Source organism: Leishmania martiniquensis, chromosome 10 (genome assembly GCF_017916325.1).
Source record: "Leishmania martiniquensis isolate LSCM1 chromosome 10, whole genome shotgun sequence".
Lineage (NCBI taxonomy): Eukaryota > Euglenozoa > Kinetoplastea > Trypanosomatida > Trypanosomatidae > Leishmania > Leishmania martiniquensis.
The window spans coordinates 540,430-559,966 of NC_090145.1; the positions used below are offsets into that span (position 1 = coordinate 540,430).

The window sequence follows — 19,537 nt, forward strand, 5'->3', positions numbered from 1 at the left end:
GTGAAGCGACTCTGCTGGGGTCAGCCTCGCTCCCCCTCCCCCCTCAAACACACCTTTAGCGTTCCACTTTCGGCCACCCGCGACATTTTCATCTTCGAACATTTTTTTGCTTCGTGCGCCGCCCTTCGGATTGCCCCTCCCGTGCCTGCTGCTAACGTCAACCGCACACCAGAGAGAGAGCGAGCGAGCGAGCCTGCAGTTGCGCTGTACATACAAGGGCCCTGCCAAATTATTTCACATCCAAGCACACGCGTTGTTCACCTCGCACCCTCCTCCTCCTCTTGTATGCCTGGGCTGCACACCGCCATCACGTGCAGTGTTGAAGAGATGTGGCTGCGATGGGGAGAGGAGGCGGTGCGGCAGGGGGTGGCCGGGTGGGGCGGGCACCGAGACACACACGCACGCTCGCTTCCCCCCTCCCCACATACGCGCATGTAAGCAGGTACATGTGCCTCCGGTCACTTCGAACGCCAGTCGCAGAATCCTCCGCCACGACCAGAGAAGGAGGGGTAAGCCGACCGCGTGGGACTGTGAGGAAGAGTCGAAGGGGGGGGAAGGGGAGGAAGGCTACGCACTAAAAACGGCACAGATCCAGCTCACCGCCGCCACCAATTCCTCCTGCGACACGCTCTCCAGGAAGGAGAAGAGCGGGCCGCCCATGAAGGCCGAATTCAAGACGGCGGAGGGGGCTGCAGCGCTGACGCAGCGCCGCTCCGCTTCGCTCTTCGATCCGGCCGCCTCAGATACTAAGAGGATTGGCGCCAGCTCCCGCCAAAAACTGCACACAACCCCCTCCGCTTTCTGCGCTAGCACCAGCAGCTCCTTACCAACGGCTTCAGAGAGGTGCGCCGCGACGGCTGCGGCAGTGTCCTTGCCGTTGCCCGAGCCCTGGCCTACTGAAGCGGCCGCAAGGCTTCCACCGACCACGGCCCCTCCGCGCTGGCGCAGCCGCATGCTCGCGGCTTGAATTACCAAGAGAAGGTCCTCGTAACACCACGAGAGCACCGTTCGCCACTGCTGCACCTCTGCCTCCGGCACTTCCGAGCCTACGAGGGCCGTGCCCTCTCGAAGCGCGGAGGGAGTGCGACATCCTGAGCAACTATCGTCGGTGCGTCGTGCCATAACTAGGAGCGGCACGCCGCCGTCAAAGTCAGCGCGGCCCTCTACCACCAGTCTGGCGAGCCATCCCACCCGCTCAGCGACCTTCTCTTCCACCTGACCTTCTCGGGCTGCCACCGCGGCCCGGGCAGCCAGCCGACGCATGCTGCCGCCGCTTCCAAGATTCCGCAATTCCTTATCACCGGCCGTGAGCGGCGATGAGGGCAGCGCGCCGCCGCTGCCGAGCACGCAAAGAGCAGCCTTGACGAGCAGTAGCACGTCGCTCTCTACGACCAGCCAGCCAGACGGCTGGAGAGGGCCCAGGTAGCGGTGCACCATCCACGGCGTTTCGTCCTCCAACACCTCCCCCTCTGGCGTCGCTGCGTCTGTTCGCGACTTCGATGAGTAGCCAAGGATAGAGCGTATCTGCGCTGGCGTCGCCTCGTGCACCAAGACGTTCAGCGCGGCCTCTGCCGCATCCTCAGCGAAGACCTCACCGCCCTCGGCGTCGCCGGTTGCAGCAACCGGCGTCGAGGCCACGCCGCTACGCTGCTTCTCAGCAGAGGCCGACAGCGAGCATGCAGCGTTGCTGTTATCGGTCTTGTACTTTGCTGGGAGGAACGGAAGCGACTCGGCCAACGCGCACGCCACCAGCAAGCGCGCCTCCGCCTCCGCCGGCTGCGACAGCTCAGCAGCGGATGACAGCTCGCAACAGAGCATCTGCACGCCAGTGAGCAGGGCGTGGGTCTCGTGGTTGTCCACCCACAAGTCGGGCAACGGGGCAAGCGTGGTAGTGGTGGCGCGATGGTCGCGTCCGTCGCGGAGCCCGGACGAGGAAGAGACGTGTCGGTGCTGCTGGCGTGGGTGCGACGAGGACGGCGAGGCGATGACCGCCGCAGAGACGGTAGGCGAGTGGGGTGACAAGCCAAGTTCAAACCGCCGCTGCAGACACCAGCGTATCCATCGCGCCCTAAGCACAGAGAGCGTAGGCGAAGATGTGTGTGACGGTGCTGACGTCGCGGTTGCATCGGGCATAGGGAAGAGAGCGTTGTAGACCTCCAAGAAGGTCTCCCCCACCACCAACGCTGCCATCACCGAGGGGCGCAGCTCCACCCGCAGCACCTGCACAGCAAGGGCAACCGCCGCTGCCATCCTTTCCGTCGCCACAGCCGCCTCTTCAACTCTGAAGCTGGCCTCGTTCGCACGGCCCACAGCGGCCTGCTGCAGCGCTGCAGCGCTACGCTGCTGTGCAAGCTGGACGAGAGCGTTGGTGACGGCGTCGTGCGATGTCAGCGTCGCGACGGCCCGGTTCCTGCCGGAGCGCAAGGCGGTGCGCCGGACGGAGCTGGCTGATGACGGACCACTGGCGTTGATCTGGGTGTGACCGCTCACGGCTGCTTCTAACGGCTTGCGGGAGGAGGCGCCCTCGTTCATGAACAGTAGGGAGGCCAGCAGGGCACGGAGAAGCACTAATAGGCACACCTCTGCTCTGCCTTCTGCCCCGACTGCGCGGCTCTCTCCGTCGCCAGCGTTAGCGTTAGCGTGGAGTGCCATCTCGGCGGCTGAGTCGCGCACGACGTGCTCAATGGTTCCCCATAGCGAAGTCAGCAGCGGAGCGACGAGGCGGCGGTTTGCTGGCAGGACGGCCGTGATGAGATCGGCGTAGTCCGCTGCCAACGACCAATGCAGCCCGTGCAACGCCTGCGCAAAGTTTGGCGACGCCGCGAAGTACGCCTCAAAGCAGGCGACGGCGTGGTGGACGTTGAGGCTGCTCAGCGTCGCCAGCAGAGCGGCGCTGAAACGTAGAGCGTTGCGTACAAAGCAGCAAGGCGCGCTGTCGCCGGCGTCTCTCTCGTGAGCACCACCGAGCCGAGACTGCGCGCTCTTGACGGAGGCGAAGAGGCAGTCCACAAGGACATCGAGGCCATGCCCGCTGCTGTACACCACAATCTGCGCCAGCTCCTGCACCGCTCCAACGAGCGCCTGCCAGACACCCATGTGCAGCACTGCTAGCTGAGGGTCCTCACTGCCGCCGCCTGCGTTCCCAACCGTTGCGCCACTCTCACCTCCCTCGCCGGGCGGACAAGCCGAGAGCCAGCGAAGGACGGCAAGCAGTGACGGCGTCGGCGCGGCGGCCGCTTCGCCGTCCTCCACCAGCCCCTCGACGGCGTCCGCAGGCACTGACTCATGGACTTTCGTGCAGAACCACGCACCAGCCAGCGAGGAGTCTTGGGCCAGGATAAGCGCGCTGGCGGCGCTGGCGGATGCTTGCCGCACTGGAAGTACCGTAGACACCTTCCCTGCAGGTCGCACAGACACATTGAGCAGCGGCTTACTCTCGGCCGCTTTCTCTGCTGTCGGCGTGAGTGTCGGCGATGCGGTCGGGCTCGCATGTGTCATCGTCCGGAGTGGTGGCGGCAGGGGCGGTAGCAGCACCGAAGCGGCGCTCCGAACGTCCTTGTGGCGTCTGCCTGCGAGGTTGCTCCGGGAGGCCTGATGGGCAGAGGGGAGAGGGCCGTTCGCGTCAGCGCGGTGCCGCGTGCGTGCAGCGACTCTGCCGGTGCTGCTTGGCACGTACACGGGCACCTTGCTGGCCGGCACCTCCGGCAGCGCATCCTCCAGCGGCATTGCCTCGGTGTCCACGTGCTTGCCTGTCAGCACCGTGTAAAGTTGCCGCAGGAAGGCGCCAGCGCAGCCGTCCGCGCCGTTCATCATCCCGTCTACCATGGCTGCGCTCACCTCCACCCCTTGCTGGCGCAGCATCTTGCGCAGCACGAACCAGTTGCTCTGCTTGCTCGCGGTGCCGGCTTTGTTCTCAAAGCTGTGCAGAGGGACCTGCGGCCAGTAGTGGGCACAAATGTGCGCCACCACGTACCCGTTTGCCAAGTCGCGCTTGGGGTGCTTGACGGCGCAGCCGAGTTGTAGGGACTGCAGCCATGCCACGATCTCGCGCGGGAGCGCGGAGCCGGTGCGGGTCGAAAACGATCGCGCGGCTCCCCTCAACGAGGAGGCAGCGATAGACAGCTCTTTTACGGTGGCGGCGCTCACTTGCCCGACGGAGATGGCCTCAGAGGGCGACGTGTGAGCCATCGCTCCGCTTCCATACACGCCAGCTCGCGTGAGGTCGCCGCACGTTGCCCGCAGACGGGGGGTGGGGTGGGGGGAGGAGACAGGCTACACTAAAAGGGTGAAGAGAAGAGAGGCGCGGAGGCAAGGCGGCGTATGTGTGTGTGTATGTCTGTCTGTCTGTGTGTGCGAGAAGCACTCGCTCTTGGTGAAGCGGGACAAGAGGGGTAGGGGAGGGTTGACGGTCGACAAAGAGGGAAGAGGTGTCAAGAGAGCGAGACGGGGGACGCGCAGGTGACTCTGCGCCGTAAGCATCGCGCGCACAAGCGGATGAGCGAGCGGGGGTGCGTCTGAGGATAGGGACGAGAAGGGGCGAAGAGAGAGGAGGAGGAGGGGGGCGATGCGGGCAGGTGATGACCCTTCCGCGCACGCCTTCAGTAAAAGGGCAGGCGCATCGCCTCACTGGAGAAAAGAATCCACTCTAATGACCTAAAAACACGTAGCGAAGTGCGCCCCACATAGTTCGCGGCGCTCGTGCGACAGCGTAGCGTAGCCGACGGCCGTAGTAGAAGGCGCCGAGGGCTATGAGGCGCGTTGAAGGCAGCCCATCCTTCTCCATCCCGCGCCCGGACACGCTGCGCCTCTGCGTGCGTTCAAAGTACTCCGCTGTGAAGCCGTGTGTGCCACCTGCCGTGGCTGCGTCTCTGCGAATGCGTTCTTCCCTCTGCTGCCGCTCCCTCTCGAGGCGCCGTGCGTAACGCGCAAAGTCGCGGAAGGACACGCCCGGCTCCCACGTCTTCGCCGCCAATGAGGAGGCTACCTTACCACCGGTGGTGCGCTGCCACGGCAGCGTGAAGTTGCGCAGGCTTATCGACGAGCCCGGGGCGCGGAAGCTGGCCCCCACCTCTGCCCACTCATCCGCGTGAGGGCTTGCTGCTGCGTTGCCCCGACTGCTCGCACCCTTGCTGGAGGGGCGCTGGCAACATGGGCTGAGGCCGGTGCCTTGCTGATATTGAACTCGGTGCTCGAGCAGCTTTTTCAGGCAGGCATAGGCCTCTGTCAGCTGCACCATTTTCGCGGTGGCGGCCGATTCGTTATCCGCGTGCAGGTCCGGGTGGTTCGCCTTAGTGAGCTGCACGAACCTCTTCTTGAGGTCGCGCCTGTTTGTCGGTGGTGCCTGAAAGCCGAGGGTGCGGCAGGCAACGCCGATGGACATGCATCGCCGCGGCAGGCAGGAACGGAGCATATCAACACGCGCCGAGCAGTCACTGAAGAATGCGCACACGTAAAACACACGAGAGAGAGAGAGAACAAAGTAAGTGAGGTGAAGAGGCACTCAGGCGTACGCTGCGAGACAGCACTCATGGCCAGTAACACACACATACACACGTGTGTGTGTGTGTTTATGCCGAAGGGAACGACTGGCGTTGCCGTCAAGAAAGGGGGCGCCGGGTGGGGGTGGGAGTACGCCATTACTTGACTGCTGCCACTGCCACCTCGTTGTGAATAATAGCTCCACTAGCATACACAGCGCAGATCCCTCCGGGCCTGGCAGCGAAGGCGACGCGCGCGCGCTGAGTCGCTCGTTGTCTTTAAGGAGATGGAGATGAGCGGGCGCAGCTGCGGCAGGGCCGCTCACGCTTACGACGCCTCAACACGGGCACTTACATGCAGTGTGCGTGTGTGAGGCCACAGAGGGGAGGGGGCCACTTTTCTCCCCGCCCTGTACCGCTCCGCTACACAAGCCAAGGGCTTTCGCATCCTGCGATGACCGCGTACAGAAAGCACGGCCGACGCCTCTTCCACCGACCAGAGAGCCTCACTCTCGCCCTCTCACCGGACCGCACCCGGTCTACACAAGGGCCACCAGAACATCCACGCCAAAGAGTTGCGCGAAAAGATGCACCGCCTCATCAATGTGATTCAACCAGCTGTCGGCACTGCCTCTGCGGGCACCAGCGTGCGCGCTGCCACCGCCGGTGCCTGCATTGCCGCCACCACCACGGCCGCTGGACACGCCGCGGCCGGCACCTTCCTCCTCGTCACTACCCTCATCCATCCGGTCGTCATCCTCGTCCTCGTCTGCCTGCGCAGCGAGCGCTTTCTCCTCTTCCTCCGCTGTGTGCGCATCAACGGAAAAGGCCCAGCCACTACGCTTCAGCATCAGTTCCACAACGCGTTGCAGCACAAGCGCCGCTCTCGACGGGTCGTCGGCGACAATGTGCATCACACCGACCGGCTTGGTGCCTCTGCCCTTCGTGACAGCACCGCCGTGGCGCACGCGCTGCTGCTGGTAGTAATCGATAATGTAGTCGAACGTTGCCATGTCTGTCGTGGCGATGAGGTCGAAGTATTGCGGCGACGCAGCGGTACCGCTCTCCTCCACGATGCACACGGCGCGGCGCAGTGACTCCTCCGCCTCGGAGAAAGAGGAGCTGAAGTATGCGTAGGGGATAATTCGAGCACCGCCGCTGTCGCTGTCGATATAGGGAAGGCCGACAACAGCGCCATCGCCGACGGCCCCGCTCAGCAGCTTGCCAGCCACATGCAAAACCTGCGTGTCCTCGCTCACCGAGGCGTCGGCGTTGCTCAGCTGCGCGGCACCTGAGTGGAGCTGGCTCTGTGGCGGCTGCAGTGCCGCAGCCTGGGCGAGAGCGGGTGTTGTGCTGGCGCTCACGACCAGCACATCACTCAGGTGCCCGCACCGCAGCGTCATGTGGGCGAAAAGCATGACCGCTGTCGTCTGCGCCGCCTCCGTCGAGCTTGGCGGAGACGGTAACGGTGACGCCGTAGCGCCGCTGGCGGGGGCGTTGCCGTCCACCACGTGGAGATGAAATTTCATATGGCGCTTCCAATAGGCAGCGGATGTGGAGAGGGAGGGCGAGGGGGAGTCTCCTCGTACACGTGAGCACGCTCGCTATGTGGGCGTGCTGCCCGTGTACTGTTGGGCAATGCGGCGACGCGACTGGGGCACCAAACACAAACGGAGCGGAGCAGACAGACCGAGTGAGGCAAAGAGAAAGGGATGGGCAGAGGAGAGGGGGAGAGAGACGAGGAGCGCGGCGGTACCTCCCTCCACTCCCCCCTCTTTCAGTGAGCACACCGCAGCGTTGGGCCCGCCCGCCCGCCCGCTCGCCGTCTCTCTCTTCTTCTCTTCCTCCTCTTGTCTTCGCAATCTAGCGAGCCATGAAGACGATCACATTTGGAGGGAGAGGAAGAGAGAGAGTGTGTGTGTGCCTTACACTGCTCGCGCGTTTTTGTACAACGAGATGAAGTTGAGGTGCGCATGCGCGCTGCATTAGACCACATCGAAAAGAGAGGCGGTATAGAGATGTGGAGGGAGCGGGAGAGGCAGAGATGCTGGCAGAGCGTAGGCAACACGGAGAAGATGTGCGCTGTATTGTTCGACGGTCCAAGCCTTCCTGCCCTCTCCTCACTCCCCAACAACACCAGCGCTTCTGTCACGGCGACTCGCAGAGATAACCCACCCCGCCTCGCTTCGCTACCACACTGGCTGCATCACAGGTTGCTTGCTGTTCCCGCTTCTCGCACTACCGCGCCGCATCCCTCGCCAACGCCATCATCGGGGGGCGTAAGGTACGCCTCGAGGGCTTTTTTTTGCCGGCGCAGCAGACCGAGTGCGCTCTTCTCCCGCTCAAGAGTGCCTCGCAGGTCGGCTTCGGCTCGCTCGAGGAAGGCCGCTTCCTCCAAGCTGCGCTTCAAATGCTGCTCCAGCCGCGGCAACGCCCGCTGAAGCATTGCGCAGCGTTCCGCGGCGCCGTTAGCGGCACTTGTGCCGCCGAGAGAGAGGGCAGTGACAAGGGCGCTACTGTACGCGTCTTTTTCGCCGGACAGCAAACTGCCGTGCGCGCGTTGCTTTCGATGGAGCTCTTCGTCCATCGCTGCGCAATCTGCCGCAGCCTGAGCTCGCTGCACGCGCAGCGCATTGTGCTTGTCTGACGCCGACTTCAACGCCTGACGCACCTGCTCAAGGTCACTCTCTGCATCTTCGCGCCTTCGCTTCGCGCCACGGTATGCCTCTTGTGCTGCTGCTAGAGCTTCTTCGGCAGCGTTGCGGTCATTGAGGGCCATGTCGTAGGCTGTCTTCTCTTGGTGATAGCGCGCCTCACTCGCAGCCAGCTCCTGACGCGCAATGGCGTTCTGTAACCGGGCTTCCTGCTGCAGTAGCTCAAGCTGCTGCAGTGCTTCCTTGACGGCTTGCTTGCGCAGCGCGGACGCATTCTGGAGGGCAGCGGCACGCTCAGCCGCTGCGCACCGCGCACGCTGTTCCGCCAGCCGGTTACGCTCGCGGGCCTCTTCCTCCGTCTCCTCCGCCAAGGCAGCCTTCAGTCCTTCGAGCTGCTGCCGCAGCGCCTGTTCACTCTCGGCGCGCCGCTGCAGTTGCTCCACTGCTGCCCTCTGCTGCTCTGCACGGGCTGCCTGCCACGCTCGATGCGCGTCTAGCACGAAGCGGGTGCGACGCGCGACAGCATCGGCAAGCTGACGCAGAGAATCGGGAGCGCCCTCCACCGCTTCTCCGCCTTCCTCAGAGCCGAGCGAGTGACCCGCATGGTCGGACGCCACGAGGCCAATGCTCTGATCAAGCGCCGGGGACGGGCGGCTCACATCCCCATCTTGACTGCTATGCTGCCGGTACAACGGCTCCAGACTCCGCAAAATTTCGCGCAGGGCCTCCTTCAGTGACGCCTCGCCCTCCACGATGGCCTGCACCGTCACGATAAGCCGCTGAAGCTCGCGTGTGCGTGGCGATGGGGCTTCTACCACATGCTGCTCTCGGTGAAGCCGCAGCAGCCGCTCGCGGCCGAGGCTCAGCAGCGCCCATCGACGCTCGAACACGCGCGCGTTTGATGCCTCCACCTCCTCGAGTTGAGCGAGGCGCTGCCGCGCTTGCTCGAGGGTAACGGACGCATCGAAAGCCGCAAAGGCGACGGGGTCCATCGCCGCCGCCATCGCACTTTGTGCGGGCATCCGCCGCGGGTGCTCATCGCCTCCCGGGGCCGTGGAGGCTGGTGCCTGCGCGGCAGAGGCCAACAGCAGCGGTGACCTCGATGCTACCAACGGCGGGTCTGCACACGCGCGGGTAGCGCTCGGCGTCCGCCGCTGCTGTCGTTGCTCCTGCAGCAGGTGTCGCCCCCACTTTAGCAGGCTTGCCACATCCTCGCTCAGCGTCGAGGGTGTCACGGCAGCGGAAGACTGGGCGAGAGTGGCGGAGGTGGGGTCCCGGGCGGAATGGTGTGCTCGTCGATGCAACATGCAGTATGATAAGCGGTTGGTGGCGATGGCTGCTGCAATGGGCTTACGCGAGGGCAAGTCGATCCTGCGAATTCGCTCCGCACTCACTAAGCGCCAGGGCGCACACACAAGTCCGTACGCCGAGTCGATCGCCCTGCGGTGATGCGCACAGTAGGCATAACGATTAGAGGAAGGAACGCTTTGGGGGTGGTGGCGAGAGACGAGGGCGACGGAGCTTTGCTAACGCGTGGAATGCGAATGTGGACCCGCATCCGAAACACAATCGTGCTCGTCTTCGGTGGCGGTCCGAAGGAGACGGCAGGGGGAAGTAGTAGCGGGGAGCGGGAGGTGAGAGGAAGCAGTTCATGGGTGCAGCCGCATGAACGCACGCCCTCGTCCCTTCGCCGACGCAGAGGATGGGAGAGAGTGAGGGAGGTAGGGGTCTCAACACAGGAGCGAAATTGTTCATATCTTGCATCCGGTTCACCGCCACGGCTCATCGACGCGGATGCTGCGCATCCCTGCTCCCCCGTGCGAGACGCAGCTGTGGATGCGGGGGAGGAAGGGGGGTGGTGGAGGGGGGCGAGGCGGCCACGAATACACGCCTACTCACACACCCACCTCCTACACGTACACACACGCGCGCGCTCTCTTTCTCCGATTGCCCTCCATCTCTCTGGAGAGGCCATCGACATGAGCGCTTCTGTTTACGCAATCCTTTCTGTTTGGTGGGTTGTGCCGTTAACGAAAATTTTTTTCTCATCAGCGGTGAGGCGGAGGGGAAGTCGTCCCCTCCGCCTCACCGCTGATAACAAAGAAAAACAAAAGAAAACTAACGAAGCCGACACAGCCGCACACATGGGCGGTGGGCGCCCTCTCCGCTCCCCTCTCTCGCCCGCGTGAAAGGCCTCTCTGCTGCTGCTGTACACAGAGAGAAAGAGAGAGCCGAGCAGAGAGAGAGAGAAAGGAAGAAAAAAAGCGAGACGCGTGGTTTAGTGCGCCAGACAAACACCACCATACAAGAATCTTTTTCGGTCTAACAGTGGCAACGACGACGTAACAACAACAAAAGAAATGCAACGGTATCCGACCAGCAACGACGTGCAACACATGTGCAGCGCCAGCGCGCCCTGTCAAGTCACAAGGAAAAGAGCAGCTAAGCCACCATAAAAATAGCGCTTAGACAGAGAGGTGGGGGAGGGGGCAACAGTGCAACTGTAATGCGTACATGTTGGAGAAGCAGCGTCGGCGCGCGCAGGGGGGCGGGTATAGGCACCAACGAGAAAGCGTATGAGTGGCGATGCCTTGAGATGTCTTTATGCCGCTCACTCGCCTTCTCCACACCTCTCCGTTGCCCTCCTTGCACTGGTCCCTTGCCACATCGCTGCGTGCACCCATACAGGCACGTGCATAGACACGACGATGTATGCACATTGGCGATCCAAGAGAGCCTCCGCCATGGGCGTGTGGCTGCCGCCGTTCAACGGACAAAAACACACACAGATGCACTGAGCCTTCGATAGGGGGAGAGGCACAGAGAAGCACAGAGAAGCAAGTCCCGAGCAGCCCACGGGGCCAACAAGAGATGGGGCGAAGCATCAGCCACGGCACAGCAGCTGACACACACACACACACAATCACATACATATCACAGAAAGAGAGAGGAGTGCACCGCAAGGCGCAGGCGGAGCGAAAGCGCAAGCGCCAACAAAGGGCCGCGTTCACATACGCATGTGCGCCCCCTTTTCTCTTCAAGGCGTGCCCGCACACGCAGAAGCAAAGCGGTTCGATAGCAACACCACGTCGGGGCGCAGTGCATCGCAGGGCATGGGGTGAGGAGGGAGAGGGGGAACGCCCCGGGAAACGGTCTCCGCGCCCCTCAGCCCAATCCTGCTCACTTGCGCTCTTTGATTGCCTCCTCCATCAGGGAGACAAGTGTGTCCTCCTTGAAGGCGGTACGCAGCTGCGCGGCCAGTTTGTTCAGCACGTCGAGACGGTTGTTCACGACATCTAGCACCTTGCGGATGAAGGCAAAGAGGAACCGATACGAGCACCCCAGACACTTCCATTGCAGGTACACCTCCACGAGCAGCGTGTCGGCCGGGCGGGCGGTGAAGATTTTGCGCAGCAGCTCCTTGTACTGGGAGCACAGGAAGTTCACGTCATAACGCACAAACGTGAAGAAGGCCGAGGCGCAGAGAAACGGGCTCTGCTTCTGCATATCGCTCAGGGCCGGACTTGCGTGGAAGTTATCGTCATCGTAGGAGGTGCACAGTTCGTTGAAGTACGTCACTTCAGGGTCGATGGTGCCGACTACGTCCAGCACGGTTTGCTTTGGCTGCTGGTCATCATCCGATTCGTGGACAAACATTGGTGGAGTGTAGCGCAGGAGCGCCTGGAGGACACGAAATCGGTCCTGGGGCTTCAAGTCCTTTAGCTGCTCCGGCTTTGTGTCGGCCTCCACGTCGCGCACCATGTTTGCAATCACCTCTATGCTCACGTGATTGTCTACAAGCATGTTCAGCACCTTCGTGTGCAGCGAGTACGGGAAGACGCTATGACCGTGCTTGATCAGCGACGCCCAGTGCACAAAATACTTTGGGATGTCCGTGAAGAGTTCCTCCTCCGCTGACTTCTGCACGTGCTGCAGCAGCGCCTCCTGCGCCTGCTCCACAGTAAGCGCTCCCTTTTTCACCAAGGTCTCGAACAGCTCACCGAGGCGAGTGCGCTCTGCCGTGTATTTGTAGGTGTTGATGTACCGGCCAAGCCACTTGGTGCAGTACACCACGACCACCTCGGGGGGAATGGAAGACATGATGGAGACGATCTCATCGACGGAGCTGCTCATGAAGAAGTCATCCATCACCTTCGAGAACTCCTCATAGTCCGGTATCCTGGGCTGGGCCTCCTGAATTAGCACCGGCGCCGGCGACATCGTGGTTGTGTGGCCGCCGCGGGTGTTATTATTCACCGGTGATCCCGTGCCATTGTTATGGATCGACGCGCCGTTGGCGCTGCCCTCCGTGCGGCGCGCGCCGGGGCCGTGCAACGGCACCCAATTGTTATTCATAGTCTCGAGGAAGTTCTGCAGCAGGAACTGAATGCGCTTCTGCGGGTGTGAGCTGCTCAGCTCCGTTATTGTCTCCCGGTAGCGTGGGAGCGGGTCCTCGTAGAAGGCGGCGTCGAGGTGTGGGCCACACACCTGCAGGAGCTCCATAAAGTGGATGAGGCTGTAGTCTGTCGGGATGTGGCGGCGGTGGCCGGGCCCGTAGAGCAGCGAGTCCAAGACGGCGTGCACCACTTTCTGGCGCACGAGGCGGCTCGTGAACATCAGCCCGAGGAACTGTATGTTTGCCTTCTGCTTCCCTGAGAATTGGATGCGCTCCATCTCGGCGTCCTCTGGAGACATGGCGGTCATCCGCTTCTCCAGTTCCACCGCCTCTGCCCCGGAGTTCATGAAGGTCGACCGGCACTGGCGAAGAACCTCACTGCGGATCATGCGACCAGCCTCCTCGCGCTCGCCGATGGAGGAGATGAGGTGCGCGATGAGCTGCACGTACAGGTGTGTGTAGCAGCTGTCTTCCGGCTTCGTCGACTTGTTGAAGAAGACTTTGATGACCTCGTCGATCTCCTCCTTGGTGGATTGCCGGATGGGCAGGTCTGTCAGCTCCTTCTTCATCCTTTCCAGGTTCGACGCGGTGACCTTGCCGAGGATGCCCAGCACCTCGTTGTTGATCTTGCGGTCTGTCATGACCTTTGACATGGTCGACGCATTCTGCTCGCGGAAGAGGTTGTCGCGCAGGGAGTTGTTCTCCATGTCGTCCATGTTCTCCGGCATCTCTTTCCACATGGCACGCGCGTACTCCATTACCTCGCTCGGGACTGGGGCCTGACACTTACGCAGCTTGACGAAGTCCTCCACGTTGTAGATGTGGTCTTCCGGGTACGACACATCGGGCGGCGGCGCCTCACCGGCACCGCTACGCTCCTCCTCCGCATCATCCTTGGACTGTGGAGGTGCTGGAGAGGGGGCCTGGACCGAGGTAGGCGGCTTGGCTCGCGGCGCGCGAGGTAAGCTGCTGTGGTGCTGCTGCTGCGCGCCAGAGTGGGCGCGGTCGAGGAAGCTAAATGGTGCACCGGAGCGCAACGACATCCCCCGCGCCTGCTGCGCCAGCGGAGCGGAGGTGATACGGCCCGGGTAGTTCTTATTCATGACGACGATGCCGATGTTTACGGTGCGTGTACGTGCGTGTGCTTGCGGGAGAGGAGGAGGAGGGGGGGACCGCTCTCGCACGGCGCACCGGTACAGCCCCTTACTTAGCGCCGGCCGCCCTTCGTTTGCCCGCCCTCGCCACTCGCTGCTGGCGACCAATACGAGGAACGCCTACTGTATCTCAATCGCCGTCGCCAGTGTATGTATGACAGCGTGAGGGAGATAAATGTGGGTGGGTGGGAACGTGAAAGCGCGCAGGTGGCGCCTCCTCCTCGGCGACTGTTCTCTGCCCTTCCGCCCAAAGCAACAGCGGAACGAGGAGGGGAGGGGAGAACGAGTTATATATATATATGTGTGTGCGTGTACCCCTGATGCACTGCCGCAAGGCCGGGGCTGAGCAACGACAACAAAAACGCTACGCCACGCCAGCAATCACGACAGCCGCAACAACAACCACTACAGCGACGACGACGGCGGCGAGGTTTCTCGCAAGCCCTTTACCGCTGTACAAGACGGAGAGAGAGAGGAACAACAAATGCGGAAGAGATGTGACCGGTGGTGGTGTGTGGGGAGGGGGGTGGGGGGCAGCCTTGGCAACGGCCGCAACACCAACGCGCTCGGCGGCGGCTTCGATCGGCAGAGACGGCACGCGCAGGTGTGCAACACACCAAACAACCACCGCTTCGGCGACTGAGGAGAACAGAGAGGCCCGAAAAAAAAAACCAAAGGCGGCGCTGAAGTTTGAGACACTCACATTCACACACTGCGGCGCTCGCGATGCGGCGCATATACAGCAGAGACGAAATTGAACACCGAAAGATGCGAACACTCGCAGTGAGTGTGCGTGTGGGCGTGCGAAGGTGAATGAAAGAGGGAAAAGAGAGAGGACGATGTACATAGCAGCGGGTTCACAGAGAGGCGCACTGCCTCCTCCTCCAGAGGGCGAGCGTGAGAAGCAGGCGACGTCGTGAAAAGGGTGGGCGGGTAAAGGGGTGCTGCAGCCAAGGAGAAGAGGCAGCACCGCATCATTGGCTGCTTGCCACGTCAGTCGACAGAATCACCCCCCCCTGTGAGGGCGCGACGTGGTGGGGCAAGCGTGAGTAACCGTTGGGTGCCTCATCTAAGTTGTTGTTGCTGGCCAGTGCCACGAGCGAGCGAGCGAGCGAGAGAGGGAGAGAGAGAGAGAAGGGCATGAGGAGCGAGGGATGGCGCTGCATGAAGATAGCCGCTATCCCCCTCAGTCATCATCACTCTCTCCCTCACCCAGCAGTAAGCAGAGTCACTATTCGTTCCGTCTTTTTGTTGGCTATGTACATCCCTTACCGATTCCTCTTGCCGTATCCTTTGTCGCTCCCTGTGCCCACACGAAGATGTGCATGCGCGCGCATATGTGCGTGTAAGGGCTAGCCCACTACGCGGCCGGCCAGAGGGTCATCTCTCGCGTCGAGCCTCTCGTGGTGCTGCACTTACTGTGAGAAGGTGCTCTGGTACATGCAGGAGTCGGGACGCATCGTTGCGGCGGACACCGCGTTTCCACCACTGTCGATGGATGCTTGCGGTACTGAGGCCAAGGCATCTAACCCCTCAGCCACGGCGGTAGAGGTAGAGGCGATTGTTGACGCCACCAAAGGAGCGGAGTCGTGCACGCCCGTGTAGTAGGAAATACGCTGCTCCGTCGGCAACCCGGCACGAAGTGCGAGGAGGATCTGCGCGAAGCTCAGCGGGGCCGCCGGCGGGGCTGCGATGACCGGAAATGCCCCGCCGAGCCCGTGTGCCAACCGCTCCTGCAAATGCACTTGGGATTTGCTATGGTCTGTTCTTGGCGCGCACTGTTCCCCGAAAACGGCCTGCACGGCGGCCCTGGCATCCGTTCGGCTACTAGGGGTGTACACACCCATCTGCGCTTCACTGGCACCGTAGCGAGCCGACCAGGAGCCTGGCGCGACGCGCTGTGCTTCGTGAGGATCCTCCGGGCCAGCCAGACGCACCAGGAGCTCCACAGCCTTGACGGCGCGCAGGAGCAGCACCAATACTGTACCCCCGTGTAAGAGAGACTCTACCTGCTGCAGGGCCTGTGGGTCGGATGCGAACGTGTGGCCATCCGCGCCGGAGGTGCAGCGTTTCGGCGATGCCGTGGCCGATGGAGAGGAGAGAGCATGTGGACGACCGCTTTGGTACGGTACTGGTGTGGCTTCCCTGGCAGCGCATGCGCTATGAGGAGCAGCGCGTGGGCTCGACAACGTGGGCTCAGAGTTCTCACCGCTGCCGCCCTCTTTGTTCTCGTGGAGAAACAGAGCTGCAGAGAACGATGGCGGTGCCACCGCCCCGCGAGCACAATCCACCCCCTTTCCACAGATGGTGACGGGGGAGGGGCCTGTTTTCTGCTGCGTTCGATGCCCTTGAGCGAGCCGCATGATGTTGGCCAGGAGCTGACCGCTTTCGGCTTGCGACTTCGCCTGTTGTTGCGACTTCAGGTGCGGCAGACGCACAGGTGCTTGCTGAAATGGCGGCTCAGGCCACCCCGTCCTCCGCAGCTCCGACGACGACGACGGCTGTGCCGGCGCGCCTACGGGCGCTGCCGCCGGTGCGACGCTTGTGGAGGGGTCGGGCTCGGTCGCGCGCCGCCGCAAGTATGTGTACTGCTTGACGATGACCAGAGCCTGATCGGGGGTTAGCGTGAAGCGTCGCGCAACGATGTCGACGCCATGATCGAGCAGCTCACGCACGATGACGGGGTGCGCCGCCTGGCACCTTGGCATGCACACAAGGAGCGTCCACTGCGGCTCAACCTCCCCCTCCGGTGTTGCCATTACGCTTGCTCAGTCACGGAGTGCGCCTTTCGCAGGTGCGTATGTGCACCGACTTTTTTTTGGCGCGGTCTACGAGGCGATCGAGCGGTGCGACGCAGCGTGTGCGCTGCAACCACCATGAAGAAGTGTATGGCGGTGGCTACAGCAGCGCGTGTATCTGCTGCCGGTCGTGGCAGTTGTAGTTGGAAGACATGATACGAAGGGGGGCGAAACGCGAGCGGTTGACAGGATGTGCTGGCACACACCAAGTAGAAGCAAGGTGGTGGAGGAAGGCCGGGGGTGGGGGAGAGCGACTCCTCACTGGACCGTTGTGGGGGCATTGGAGAGAAAGAGAAGAGATACGTTCCTGCACCGCAGATAAGACCGCATACCGAAAGTGGAGCGCCCCGCCCCCCCCCTCTGCCATCGCCCCCTTCACGACCCAGATGGCGCTCTAAGCGCCTTCTCGCTGCCCCCCTCGTGGGGCGGGTCGACCAGCCCTTCGAAGAGCGCTAAAGGACGTATTTCTGCCCTCCAACTTGTTTTCTGATTTAGTATCAAGAGAGAGAGGCGTCCAGCATGCAAGCGATACACACACACACACACACACACCTGCACAGTCGCCCGCTCGAGAGAGGCCTCTGAGTGCAGGCAGACGCGCACGCTCAAAAGCCAATCCCAGCAGCACGCGAGACGATCGATGGGGCGTGTGGGAGGAGAAAGAGTTCGAAGCATAACAGCAACAGTCATACACGTTCTTTAACGCTTTCTGACTCCCCCTCCCCTCCCCCCTTACGGTCTTTCGTGTTCCACTGCTTCGTTTCGTCAATTGGCTGCCGCCCGCCCGCTCCCTCTTCTCTCTCTGCCCTGCGGACACCTCCACCCCGGGAAGGCCTCCCCGACACAAGCACGCGCGCGCCTACACACACGCACACATCAACGCAACAGTCGCGCCTCTGCAAGTGGTAGTGGCGCCTCCTAAGAGGATTTCTTTCTCGCCCACACAGTATACTGAAGAGGTGTGCTGAGGCACCTCAACGCGCACAGGCATGGAAAGTGAAGGGGTAGGGCCGACCGACGAGGAGGGGGGAGGAGGGGGATGCCGCAGAGCAAAGAGACAGCGCCGAAGGTGAGAGGAAAGCAGAGAGCAAGCGGGGCGCGGGTGACTGAAGACGAGACGAGGCACACCCTGCAGCCTTCTCCGGCAGCGCGGACGAGCTCGTGAGCGCAGAGGCGAAGGAGAAAGAGAGAAGGGCTGCGATAGCCCATCAACTGGTGAAGCAAGCACCAACGGCAAGACATACCCTCGGCAGCGGCAGCACACGCGTACACCGCAGTGGTGGCTCAGCAGACCCAATACACAGCACACGGCGCGCGTGGAGGCGACAAGTCCGAAGAAGCGCACACAACCGTACACAGAGAAAGAGAAAAGTAAGCCAAAGCAAATGGGCGAGAGAGAGAGAGGAAGAGTGGTGGTGATGGTGGTGGCTGAGGAGTGCAGGAGCGATCTGCGCGTGGCGCACTTATGTGCGCATCGGCGTGTGTTGCAGCTTCCCACCGGCGCGCGAGGTGAGGAGAGGGGCGAGCGAGTGGCCGGGGGGAGGGGTGCGCCGGTGATTGAAAAGGGATGCGAAGGGCAAAATAGTCATCAGGTGAGTATTGGGTGCGTGTGCTCTCACCCTCACCTCTGGGACCCCATTCCGTCCGTAGGTGCGTTCCCCCCTTCCACATCCGAGGTGCGGACGGGGGCAGAGGAGAAAGTGTACACCGTGACGATAACGAAACGGGAGGAGGGTGGCGTGCCTGACACCTTCAGACTCCCTCTTCCCCTCTTCCCCTCTTCCCCTTTGCCCCTCCTCCCCCCTCCTCACACACGCACTCCTGCGCATTCGAGAATACGGCAGGCGAGCCCATCTTCCCGTCATGGCTGTGGCCTTCTTCTGCTATGGAAGCTGCGTCATGCCACCAGCGTTCGAGCGGCCCTTGATGCCGTCCAGGATACCCTTGTCGATGAAGGTGACAATGCGCTGCTGCGAGGACCCGTAGCCGATGACCATGGTGAGAATTACGATCACCTCAGCGATCGTCTCGGCAATGTGGGAGCCGCACTGCGTCCTCTCCACCTGCTTGCCACGATTACAGAGGTCCACAACTACGTCGTTCATGCCCATGCTGAGTGAGCTCAGAATAAGCGTCAGGACCGTCATCACCTGGTGCGCATACAGAATGGCGAGGCGCGGCTGCAGGCGCTGCACGAGAACAGAGAGCAGCATGGTGATGGCAAGCAGAATGAAGCCGATAATGCCGGCGGCGTAACGTGCCATCACACCCCCCTGCTCCTTCTTTACGGATACAGCCCATGTGACAATCAGCATCAGCATTGCAACCCCGTCCAGGACGACCATCGTGATGCCCATGCGACTCAGCACAAGCGCCTTCACGTTGGCCTTGTGGATTTGAGCGAGTACCGCCTGCATTGCGACGATGAGTGCCGGCGGGGAGGGAGAGGGAGGAGGAAAAGAACGAAGAAACGCTGTGAGCCCTTTTTCGGGCAGCGAAGCACGATGCTGAGGCTACACACCTGTGAGTGGCAACGAAGCAACAAGACAAAGCGGTGTAGAGGGCAATATATATATATATATATGCGTGTGTGTGTGTGCGCCTCACTGCTGCTGATGGGGGGGGAAGGAGGATGAGGGATAAAACACGCAATAGTAATAAGACCAAACAGGTGAGAGGCCCGAGTGGGCAATCGTTTATGCTGCGGTGATGCACACCTCAGGCGGCGAGGAGCTGAGAGGGGAAGGGGGAGGGTGGGTGGGCGAAAGGGGGCGTGGGCTGTGGCAATGGCGGCGAAAAGGCGGAGGGCGATCACTCTGTGTGTTTGGCGTTGTCGCAGCGGGAGACGACCGTCCGTATAAGGCGCAGTGAGTGCCCCGTCACAGAGCGGCAGCAGTGAGGCGAAAGCAATGGTGGCCCGAGGTGTTGCGCATGTATGTGTGCGTGGGTGTTCATCCAGAGAGAGAGTTGTTGACGGCGCATGCAGCGCCGCGCGATACACGCGCCAGCGGGAGGGATATGGAAGAATAAGCGGGTAGGTGAAACGTGGCGGTGACAG

General features: G+C 62.2%; 7 protein-coding genes across 7 annotated transcripts; all 7 read right to left on the reverse strand.

Moving 5' to 3' along the window:
• Positions 1 to 567: 567 nt before the first annotated feature.
• On the reverse strand, positions 568 to 4,188 carry LSCM1_07103 (uncharacterized protein; the record flags this gene model as incomplete). The annotated part of the gene is made up of 1 exon (XM_067324491.1): positions 568 to 4,188. The coding sequence occupies one exon, from the start codon at positions 4,186 to 4,188 to the stop codon at positions 568 to 570; it is 3,621 nt and encodes a 1,206-aa protein (XP_067180695.1).
• A 457-nt stretch (positions 4,189 to 4,645) lies between these two features.
• On the reverse strand, positions 4,646 to 5,410 carry LSCM1_07104 (uncharacterized protein; the record flags this gene model as incomplete). Its single annotated transcript, XM_067324492.1, has 1 exon — positions 4,646 to 5,410. One exon carries the CDS (start codon positions 5,408 to 5,410, stop codon positions 4,646 to 4,648), a length of 765 nt encoding a protein of 254 aa, XP_067180696.1.
• A 606-nt stretch (positions 5,411 to 6,016) lies between these two features.
• LSCM1_07105 (uncharacterized protein) lies at positions 6,017 to 7,006 on the reverse strand (the record flags this gene model as incomplete). The annotated part of the gene is made up of 1 exon (XM_067324493.1): positions 6,017 to 7,006. One exon carries the CDS (start codon positions 7,004 to 7,006, stop codon positions 6,017 to 6,019), a length of 990 nt encoding a protein of 329 aa, XP_067180697.1.
• A 677-nt stretch (positions 7,007 to 7,683) lies between these two features.
• LSCM1_07106 (uncharacterized protein) lies at positions 7,684 to 9,438 on the reverse strand (the record flags this gene model as incomplete). The annotated part of the gene is made up of 1 exon (XM_067324494.1): positions 7,684 to 9,438. One exon carries the CDS (start codon positions 9,436 to 9,438, stop codon positions 7,684 to 7,686), a length of 1,755 nt encoding a protein of 584 aa, XP_067180698.1.
• A 1,873-nt stretch (positions 9,439 to 11,311) lies between these two features.
• On the reverse strand, positions 11,312 to 13,630 carry LSCM1_07107 (uncharacterized protein; the record flags this gene model as incomplete). The annotated part of the gene is made up of 1 exon (XM_067324495.1): positions 11,312 to 13,630. The coding sequence occupies one exon, from the start codon at positions 13,628 to 13,630 to the stop codon at positions 11,312 to 11,314; it is 2,319 nt and encodes a 772-aa protein (XP_067180699.1).
• A 1,466-nt stretch (positions 13,631 to 15,096) lies between these two features.
• LSCM1_07108 (uncharacterized protein) lies at positions 15,097 to 16,440 on the reverse strand (the record flags this gene model as incomplete). Its single annotated transcript, XM_067324496.1, has 1 exon — positions 15,097 to 16,440. One exon carries the CDS (start codon positions 16,438 to 16,440, stop codon positions 15,097 to 15,099), a length of 1,344 nt encoding a protein of 447 aa, XP_067180700.1.
• Positions 16,441 to 18,362: 1,922 nt separating this feature from the next.
• LSCM1_07109 (uncharacterized protein) lies at positions 18,363 to 18,896 on the reverse strand (the record flags this gene model as incomplete). The annotated part of the gene is made up of 1 exon (XM_067324497.1): positions 18,363 to 18,896. One exon carries the CDS (start codon positions 18,894 to 18,896, stop codon positions 18,363 to 18,365), a length of 534 nt encoding a protein of 177 aa, XP_067180701.1.
• Between the last annotated feature and the right edge of the window lie 641 nt (positions 18,897 to 19,537).